The 10822-nt window shown below is 60.8% G+C and overlaps 1 protein-coding gene across 2 annotated transcripts in view; it reads right to left on the bottom strand.

Annotated features, from left to right (window-relative positions):
* GUCY2D (guanylate cyclase 2D, retinal) overlaps positions 1-10242 on the bottom strand; it is a 53121-nt gene extending 42879 nt beyond the window's left edge. The window contains exons 1-7 of one of the 2 annotated variants that reach the window (XM_085535490.1): positions 9622-10242; positions 7613-7914; positions 6426-6780; positions 3368-3452; positions 3145-3241; positions 1873-1977; positions 1472-1558 (exon numbers count right to left, since the gene is read on the bottom strand). In XM_085535490.1, coding sequence (XP_085391616.1) covers positions 1472-1558; positions 1873-1977; positions 3145-3241; positions 3368-3452; positions 6426-6780; positions 7613-7914; positions 9622-10171 — 1581 coding nt within the window. In that variant the 5' untranslated portion in view covers positions 10172-10242. The remainder of the gene's footprint in view (positions 1-1471; positions 1559-1872; positions 1978-3144; positions 3242-3367; positions 3453-6425; positions 6781-7612; positions 7915-9621) is intronic. The other variant, XM_085535491.1, reaches the window with a different exon arrangement.
* Positions 10243-10822: the final 580 nt, after the last annotated feature.

The following is a 10822-nucleotide window of genomic DNA, read 5'->3' as shown; positions in this document are numbered from 1 at the left end:
CCCATCTCACCCCCATTCACCCATCTCCTCCCCCATCACCCCCCACCCCACCCCATCTCCCCCATCCCGCCCCATATCCCACCCCATCTCCCCCCATCCCACCCCATATCCCTCCATCCCACCCCATATCCCACCCCATCTCCCCCCATCCCACCCCATATCCCTCCATCCCACCCCATATCCCACCCCATCTCCCCATCTCCGCCCATCCCACCCCATATCCCCCCATTCCACCCCATATCCCCCCATCACCCCCCACCCCACCCCATCTCCCCCATCCCACCCCATATCCCACCCCATCTCCCTCCACCCCATCTCCCCCCATATTCCCCATCCCACCCCATATCCCCCCATATCCCACCCCATCTCCCCCCATCTCCCCCCATCCCACCCCATATCCCACCCCATCTCCCCCCATATCCCCTCATCCCGCCCCATATCCCACCCCATCTCCCCCCATCTCCCCCCATCCCACCCCATATCCCCCCATTCCACCCCATCTCCCTCCATCACCCCCCACCCCACCCCATCTCCCCCCATCTCCCCCCATATCCACCCCATATCCTCCCATCCCACCCCATATCCCCCCATATCCCGCCCCATCTCCCCCCATCTCCCTCCATCCCACCCCATATCCCATCCCATCTCCCCCCATCTCACCCCATATCCCACCCCATCCCACCCCATATCCCACCCCATCTCCCCATCTCCCCCATCCCACCCCATATCCCTCCATTCCACTCCATATCCCACCCCATCTCCGCCCATCCCACCCCATCCCACCCCATATCCCCCCATTCCACCCCATATCCCCCCATCACCCCCCACCCCACCCCATCTCCCCCATCCCACCCCATATCCCACCCCATCTCCCCCCATCTCCCCCCATATCCCACCCCATCCCACCCCATATCCCACCCCATCTCCCCATCTCCCCCCATCCCACCCCATATCCCTCCATTCCACTCCATATCCCACCCCATCTCCGCCCATCCCACCCCATCCCACCCCATATCCCCCCATTCCACCCCATATCCCCCCATCACCCCCCACCCCACCCATCTCCCCCATCCCACCCCATATCCCACCCCATCTCCCTCCACCCCATCTCCCCCCATACTCCCCCATCCCACCCCATATCCCCCCATATCCCACCCCATCTCCCCCCATATCCCCCCATCCCACCCCATCTCCCCCATCTCCCCCCATCCCACCCCATATCCCACCCCATATCCTCCCATCCCACCCCATATCCCCCCATATCCCACCCCATCTCCCCCCATATCCCACCCCATCCATCCCACCTCCCCCTCCCCACACCCCCCCCCAACAACCCCTCATTTCACCCCACTTTTCCAACCGAGACCACAGTATTGGGGTAGGGGGGCAACACTACGATGGTGGGTGGGTGGGGGGGGGGGTGGATTGAGGGTAAATCTGGGTCAAAACAGGTGGGTTTTGGTGCACTTACCTGCACGGAGGCGACAAGGCCCTGTTGGTTAAACAACAGGAGGAGGAGGGGGACGTGGCTGTTGCCCCCCGGGGGTTCAGTTCCCTGCTGGGAAAGGGCAGGAGGAGGCAGCTGTCAATCACAGCCCCGAGCTGTCAATCATCCAGCCATGATATAGGGGCTGGTTGGGGGGGGGGGGGTCTTGGGGGGGGTATCCCCAAGGATGTGGGTCTGCCTTGTCGCCCCCGGAGGTGGTAAAGTGGGGAAGGGGGGGGGACACACAAAATAGGGGATAAAGTGGGGTAAAAAGGGGGAAGGGGTGACATGGGGGGGATACAAAGGGGGGGGGGGTTTATGGGGGGTATATGGGGTGTATATGGGGGGTTTATGGGGGGTTTATGGGGGGTTTATGGGGGTCTTACCTCAGCAATGGCCACGTTGGTGGTGTCGGGGGCTGCGGTGACGCTGCGGACGCTCTTGGTGTCCCCAGCACTGCGACCTGCCAGGCTGGTACGGCTGCCATCAACCTAAAATGGGGGCAATGGGTCAGCATCGGATCTATGGGGGGTGGGGGGCACTGAACCCACCATCATGGCGCCTATGGGGTCCTATAGCTGCCATGGGACCACCAGGTCACCCATGGGGTCCCATCACCCCATTGGGAGCCAATACCCCATTGTGGGGGGGTCAGCATCGGATCTATGGGGGCAGGGGGGCACTGAACCCACCGGGATGGCATCTATGGGGTCATATGGCAGCCATGGGACCACCAGGTCACCCATGGGGTCCTATAGCAGCCATGGGACCACCAGGTCACCCATGGGGTCCTATAGCAGCCATGGGACCACCAGGTCACCCATGGGGCCCTATAGCAGCCATGGGACCACCAGGTCACCCATGGGGCCCTATAGCACCAATGGGACCACCAGGTCACCCATGGGGCCCTATAGCAGCCATGGGACCACCAGGTCACCCATAAGGACCCATCACCCCATTGGGAGCCAATACCCATTGGAAGGGGGGAAATGGGGGGTCAGGATTGGATCTATGGGGGGTGGGGGGCACAGAACCCACCGGGATGGCACCTATGGGGTCCTATGGCAGCCATGGGACCACCAGGTCACCCATGGGGCCCTATAGCTGCCATGGGACCACCAGGTCATCCATGGGGTCCTATAGCAGCCATGGGACCACCAGGTCACCCATGGGGTCCTATAGCTGCTATGGGACCACCAGGTCACCCATGGGGACCCATCACCCCATTATTGGGGGGGGGGGTCACTTATGGACCCCCATCCCACACTGGGATGTGATGCCCATAGGGATATATCACCCCATGGAGACCCCCCCCCCATTAGGAAACCCACCACCCACGGGGACCCACCAGGTCTGGCCACCCCTCAACAAATGGCCTCAGTGTTTCCATCCCCACCCATATATGAGACCCCCTCAAGGCCCCCAAGGACCCCCCCAAAGACCCCCCCAAACCCAAGGGCCCCCCCCCCAACCCCAAAGACCCCCACCCAGCATGGGGGTCCCTCACCCTCTACCCACCCCCAACCTATGGCCTCAGTGTTTCCTTCCCCCCCCATATATAAGACCCCCTCAATGCCCCCCAAGAACCCCCCCAACCCCAAAGACACCCCCCCCCACCTCAAAGACCCCCCCACCCCCCCACCGTGGGGGTCCCTCACCCTCTTGTTGCTCTGGGTGTTGATGAAGGTCAGGTCCTCCATGGTCAGGATGATCTTGTTGGGTCCCTTCATCAGCTGGGCCTGTTGGATGCGACGCCTGGGGGGGGGGGGGGGGGGGGGGGCACGTAAATACTGCCTCAATGTCACTGAATTGGGGGGGGGGTCTTCATTGGGGGGGGAGGGTGGGGTGGGGATCTCCACTGGGTGGGGTGGGGGGTCCCACCTGATGAAACAGGCCAGGGCGGCTCCCGCTGCCACCAGCGCAGAGACCAGGATGAAGATGAGGAGGACAAAGCTGGCGTCCATCCCTGGGGAGGAACAGGGGGAGGGGGGGGATGTGACATGGAGGGGGGTCACCATGGAGGGGTCACCTCTCCCCTCTTCACACCCCCCCCAATGGCGGCCATTGGGCCAAGCATGGAACCCATTGGTGTCCCAGTGTCAAATGGGGAGGGGTAAATGGGGGGGGAGGAGTGGAGAGATGGAGGGAGGGAGGGAGGGAGGGAGGGAGGGAGGGAGGGAGAGAGGGATGGGGAGATGGATGGAGGGATGGAGGAAGGGATGGAGGGATGGGTGGAGGGATGGATGGGGAGGTGGAGGGAGGGACAATGGGGAGATGGATGGGGAGAGGGATGGAGGGAGGGATGGAGGGATGGATGGAAGGATGGAGAGAGGGACAGAGGGAGGGATGGAGGGGTGGATGTAGGTACAGATGGAGGGAGGGATGGGAAGATGGATAGAGGGATGTATGGGGAGATGGAGGGATGGATGGATGGAGGGAGGGATGAAGGGATGGATGGAGGGAGGGGTTGGGGAGATGGATGGGGAGATGGATGGAGGGATGGATGGGGAGATGGGTAGGGAGATGAATGGGGAGATGAATGGAGGGATGGGGAGAGGGGTAGGGAGATGGATGGGGAAATGGATGGAGGGATGGATGGAGGGGTGGATGGAAGGAGGGAGGGATGGGGAGATGGATAGAGGGATGTATGGGGAGACAGAGGGACGGATGGATGGAGGGAGGGATGGAGCGATGGAGGGATGGATGGGGAGATGGATGGGGAGAGGGATGGAGGGAGGGATGGAGGGAGGGATGGAGGGAGGGACAGAGGGAGGGATGGAGGGGTGGATGTAGGTACAGATGGAGGGAGGGATGGGGGGAGGGATGGAGGGAGGGATGGAGAGATGGATGGAGGGATGGAGGGAGGGACAGAGGGAGGGATGGAGGGGTGGATGGAGGTACAGATGGAGGGAGGAATGGGGAGATGGATGGAGGGATGTATGGGGAGACGGAGGGATGGATGGATGGATGGAGGGAGGGATGGGGGGATGGATGGGGGGACGGATGGAGGGATGGACTGAGGGACGGGAACGGATGGGGAGATGGATAGAGGGATGTATGGGGAGACAGGGACGGATGGATGGAGGGATGGATGGAGGAAGGGATGGAGGGATGGATGGAGGGAAGGATGGAGGGATGATGGAGTGATGGATGGGGAGAGGAATGGATGGGGATGGATAGGGAGATGGATGGAGGAATGGAGGGAGGGATGGATGGAGGGATGGGGAGACGGTTTGGGGGTGGATGGATGGATGGAGGGAGGAAGGGATGGATGGATGGAGGGATGGATGGGGAGATGGATGGAGGGAGGGGTTGGGAGACGGAGGGAGGGATGGGGGGAGGGATGGGGAGATGGATGGAGGGAGGGATGGAGAGATGTATAGAGGGATGTATGGGGATATGGATAGAGGGATGGATGGAGGGATGGTGAGAGGGATGGATGGAAGGATGGATGGAGGGAGGGGGTGGGGAGATGGATGGAGGGATGGATGGGGGGATGATGTAGAGATGGATTGAGGGAGGGATGGGGAGATGGATGGAGGGACGGATAGAGGGAGGGATGGTGAGATGGACGGATGAAGGGATGGAGGGATGGAGGGAGGGATGGGGAGATGGATGGAGGGATGGAGGGAGGGACAGAGGGAGGGGTGGAGGGGTGGATGTAGGTACAGATGGAGGGAGGGATGGGGAGATGGATGGAGGGATGTATGGGGAGACAGAGGGATGGATGGATGGATGGAGGGACGGGGGGATGGATGGAGGGATGGATTGAGGGACAGAGGAACGGATGGGGAGATGGATAGAGGGATGTATGGGGAGACAGAGGGATGGATGGAGGGATGGAGGGAGGGATGGGGAGATGGATAGAGGGATGGATGGAGGGAAGGATGGAGGGATGGATGGATGGATGGGGTGATGGATGGGGAGATGGATGGAGGAATGATGGTGAGATGGATGGGGAGAGGAATGGATGGGGATGGATAGGGAGATGGATGGAGGGATAGAAGGAGGGATGGGGAGAGGGATGGAGGGAGGGATAGGGAGAGGGATGGGGAGATGGATGGGGAGACAGAGGGATGGAGGGAGGGATGGAGCGATGGAGGGAGAGATGGAGGGATGAAGGGTCAGATGGGGAGATGGAGGGACAGATGGAGCAATGGAGGGACAGATGGAGGGAGGGATCGAGGGCTGGATGAAAAGATGGGTGGGGAGATGGAGGGAGGGATGGGGAGATAGATAGAGGGATGTATGGGGAGACAGAGGGATGGATGGAGGGAGGGATGAAGGTATGGGTGGAGGGAGGGATGGGGAGATGGATGTGGAGATGGATGGAGGGAGGGATGGGGAGATGGATGGAGGGATGATGGGGAGATGGAGGGACAGATGGAGGGATGGATGGATGGAGGGTCAGATGGGGAGATGGAGGGACGGATGGAGCAATGGAGGGACGGATGGAGGGATGGATGGAAAGATGGGTGGGGAGATGGAGGGAGAGACAGAGGGAGGGATGGAGGGGTGGATGTAGGTACAGATGGAGGGAGGGATGGGGAGATGGATGGAGGGAGGGATGGGGAGATGGATAGAGGGATGTATGGGGAGATGGAGGGATGGATGGATGGATGGATGGATGGATGGATGGATGGATGGATGGATGGAGGGATGGATGGAGGGAGGGAGGGAGGGATGAAGGGACGGATGGAGGGATGGCTGGGGAGATGGATGGGGAGAGGGATGGCGTGAGGGATGGGGAGATGGAGGAAGGGATGGATGGAGGGAGGGATGGAGGAAGGGATGGGGAGACAGAGGGACAGATGGAGGGAGGGATGGATGGGGAGATGGATGGAGGGATGGATGGATGGATGGATGGAGGAAGGGATGGGGAGACGGAGGGACGGATGGAAGGACGGACGGAGGGACAGCCAGCACTGGTGAAGCTCACCCCCATTGCAGATGGAGCCCGACTCAAACCAGCACCCGGAGTCAGTCCCAGGGCTGGAGCTGTGGGGCCAGTGCACCGAGTGGCCGCGATATCCCAGCCCTCGTATCCCGGGCTCCAGCCCATAGACCGGCCACAGCCGATCCCCTTTGCCATCCGTGTCCAGCACCACGTAGGAGACCCGGACGTCCCCGTCCTCGGTGACGGAGAAGGGTTGGCAGAATCCCTCCATCTGGAACTGACGGGCGTTCTCGGCCACGCTGGTGCCCATCACCCAGCGCCCCGCGCGCCGCGTGGCCTCCACCGCGTGGGCCAAGAAGTAGATGGAGTTGTAGATGGTGGCGAAGAGAGGGTGGACCTGGGGAGGGACAGGGATGGAGGGGGGTGTTGAGGTGGGATGGGGGGCGTTGGGGTGGGATTGGCTGCAGGAGGAGGCCAAGATGAGGCTGTGCTGGTTTGGCCCCCTTCCACCCAACCCCGTTGGCTGTGGGCTTCTATACTCAAGGCTATGACCCTCTGGTTGGACCCCTTTCCCCCTGCTCTTGTTGGCCATCACCATCTCCTTGCAGCACCTACAGGCCGCCATCATGGCCGCCCAACCCACCACCCCCCATCACCCAAACCACCCCATCCCCCCAGTAGCTCCAGTTCCCACCACCTCCATATCAATAATGTTGGTTTTAACCCCGTATTGACATCAACTCTCTTCAACCCAACTCTACCACCATCCACCTCCATCCCATCATCCCAAATAACCGGTTCTTGGCTCCCATTACCTTCACCCCAACCCCATTGGCCTTAACCTTCTCTCCCCCAACATCTTTAGGTCTCAATCCAACTCTTCCACCCCCCACCCCAACCCACCTCCATCCCATCACCCCAATGGCTTTGGTTCTTGGTTCCCATTACCTTCACCCCAACCCCATTGGCCTTAACCTTCTCTCCCCCAACATCTGTAGGTCTCTACCCAACTCCTTCACCACCCCATCCCACCTCCATCCCATCACCCCAATGTCTCCAGTTCTTGGTTCCCATTACCTTCACCCCAACCCCATTGACCTTAACCTTCTCTCCCCCAACATCTTTAGGTCTCAATTCAACTCCACCACCCACCCCAACCCACTTCCCTCCCATCACCGCAACGTCTTCTACCCCCCACCCCCGCCCCACATCTGTGGGTCCCACCCCACCTGCGTGGGGTCGATGTGCGCAGGGATCTCGTAGGCCTCCTGTGCTTGTCGTAGGGCCTCGTGGAAGCTGATTTCGGGTGAGTCCATGGTGATGGTGAGCACAGCGTCGTAGGCCAGGCGCAGCTTGGTGCTGTTGGCCAGGACGGGGTAGGGCACGCGGTGGTAGGGCAGGGGGAAGGTGAGAGCGTCGTAGGGGATGAAGACATAGGTGCCGTCGGCCATGCCCATGTCCAGCGCCTTCTCCAGGAGCACCCGCTGCTCCTCGCCGCCCAGCAGCACCGAGTGCATGCACATCACCACCACTGCGCAGGGAGCAGAGGGTCAGCCCGCGCACAACACCCCCTGCCATCCCTCCTCTCCAGCCTTCATCCACCCTTCCTTCATCCGTCCGTGCCCACCAGCTCCACCCATCCATCTCCATCCATCCATCCATCCATCCATCCATCCATCCATCCATCCATCCATCCATCCATCCTTCTTCCATCTATTCATGCCCACCATCTCCATCCATCTCCATCCATCCATCCTTCTTCCATCTGCTCATGCCCACCATCTCCATCCATCTCCATCCATCTCCATCCATCTCCATCCCTCATCTCCATGCCTCCATCTTCATCCATCCCTCCATCTCCATCCCTCCATCTCCAACTATCCATCTCCATCCATCCATCTCCATCCATCCATCTCCATCCATCCATCCATCCATCCATCCATCCATCCATCCATCCATCCATCCATCCATCTCCAACTATCCATCTCCATCCATCTCCATCTATCCATCTCCAACTATCCATCTCCATCCATCCATCTCCACGCCTCCATCTCCATCCATCCCTCCATCTTCATCCCTCCATCTCCATTCATCCATCTCCACCCCTCCATCTCCATCCATCTCCATCTATCCATCTCCAACTATCCATCTCCATCTATCCATCCATCCATCCATCCATCCATCCATCCATCCATCCATCCATCCATCCATCTCTCCTTCTTCCATCCCTCCTTCCATCCATCCTTCTCCCATCCATCCATCCATCCATCCATCCATCCATCCATCCATCCATCCATCCATCCATCTCCCTCCATCTCCATCCGTCCATCCCCACCTCCATCTCCCTCCATCCCTCCCTACATCCTCCTTCCATCTCTCCCTCCCTCCCTTCCTCCTTCTCCCACCCATCCCCTCCTCCATCTCTCTCCATCTATCCCTCCCTCCATCCATCTCCATCCATCCCTCCCCACCTCCATCTCCCTCCATCCCTCCATCTTCCTTCCATCCCTCCCTCCCTCCTTCTCCCACCCATCCCCACCTCCATCTCCCTCCATCCCCCCCTACCTCCTTCCATCTCTCCATCCATCCCCCCCTCCATCTCTCTCCATCCCTCCCTCCATCCCTCCTTCTCCCATCCATATCCATCCATCCACCCAACCCTCTCTCCTTATTCCATCCACCCATCCCTCCCTCCCTCCCTTCCTCCCTCCACCCTTCTCCCCCACCCTTTTCCCATCCATCTCTCCCCACCTCCATCTCCCTCCATCCCTCCATCCTTCTTCCATCCCTCCCTCCCTCTGTCCATCTCCATCCATCTCCATCCACCCATCCATCCCTTCCCTCCTACTTCCATCCATCCCTTCTTCCACCCTTCTCCCATCCATCCATCCCAACCTCCATCCCTCTCTCCATTCTTCATCCATCCATCCCCACCTCCATCTCCCTCCATCCCTCCCTCCCTCCATCCTTCTCCCATCCATCTCCTTCCATGCACCCATATATCCCTCCCTCCATCCTTCCTTCCCTCCCTCCCTCCATCCATCTCCATCCATCTCCATCCATCTCCATCCATCCATCCCCACCATCTCCCTCCATCCTCCTTCCATCCCTCCCTCCATCCTTCTCCCACCCATCCCCACCTCCCTCCACCCACCCCCACCCCCCTTTCCCCCCAATCCCCCACAACCTCCCCCCATACCCCCATCCCTCCCACCCCCCATCCCCCATCCCCCCTTACCTCTGACCCCATCCGCCCTCTTCACCCTCCTCAGCGCCTCTTCGGCCTCGTCCTCACGGCTCCCCACGGCGGTGACGACGGTGACGGGCAGCCCCTTGGCCCTCATGTCCTGCGCCAGCCCCCTGCCCACCTCCCTCCACCCATCCTGCCCCGCCGTCACCACGGCCACGTGTGCCCAGCGGAAATAACTCAACACATCGTACAACACCCAACCAGGACCGGGAATGGGCTCCACCAACGTCTCCCTCCCCCCGTCCCCATCCCCTAAACAGGCCCAGGACACCAAAGGTTTGTTCCAGGCCGCCGTCAGCATCTCTGCTGCCCCACATACGGCCGGGTTCAACGGCCCCACCAACCCGCTGGCGTAACGTTCGGCCCCCAACAGCGCGGTGACAGCCTGCGGGGTCCCACACGGCTCCGGGAGCAGCACCGAGTCCCACCAATACCCCCGGCTCAGCTCCGGGTCGCGGTTGAGTCGCCCTATGGCCAAACGGGACGCCACCTCCGGGAGGGAGCGGGACACGATGGGGTCACACAGCCAAGGACCCATAACACCCACCTTGAAGGTGGCGCCGGCACATGGGGTGGGGTGGGGGGACAGAAGGAGGAGGAGGACGAGGAGGGGGGGGGACCAGCCGGGATGGTGGGACAGGAGGAGGAGGAGGGGGGCAGTGCGGGCAGAGCGTGGGGGGCATGGAGAGGGAGGATGAGGGGTGGGAGTGGGGGAGGGGGCGACATTGGGGGTGTCACCAGGGTGAGGTGGGGTGGCAATGGGTGTAATGCCATTGGGGGGGTCAACGTTCTGGGTGGCAATGCTGGGGGTGGCACCATTGGAGATGGCACCATTGGGGGTGTCAATAATGGAGGTATCAACGTTGGGGGTGTCAATATTGGAGGTGGCACCATTGGGGGTGTCAACATTGGAAATGTCAAAGTTGGGGGTGGCACCATTGGAGGTGTCAACGTTGGAGATGTCAAAGTTGGGGGTGGCACCATTGGGGGTGTCAACGTTGGGGGTGTCAATGTTGGGGGTGTCAACGCTGGAGGTGTCACCATTGAGGATGTCAATGTTGGAGATGCCACCATTGGAGATGCCACCATGGTCAATGTCCCCATTGGAGATGATGTCACCATTGGAGATGTCACCATTGGAGATGTCGCCATTGGAGATGTCACCATGACAAGTGCCACCATTGGAGAT

Source organism: Coturnix japonica, unplaced genomic scaffold (genome assembly GCF_054131305.1).
Source record: "Coturnix japonica strain WE unplaced genomic scaffold, WE-NBRP24 Scf127, whole genome shotgun sequence".
Lineage (NCBI taxonomy): Eukaryota > Metazoa > Chordata > Aves > Galliformes > Phasianidae > Coturnix > Coturnix japonica.
This window is presented reverse-complemented; position numbering and strand designations above follow the sequence as displayed.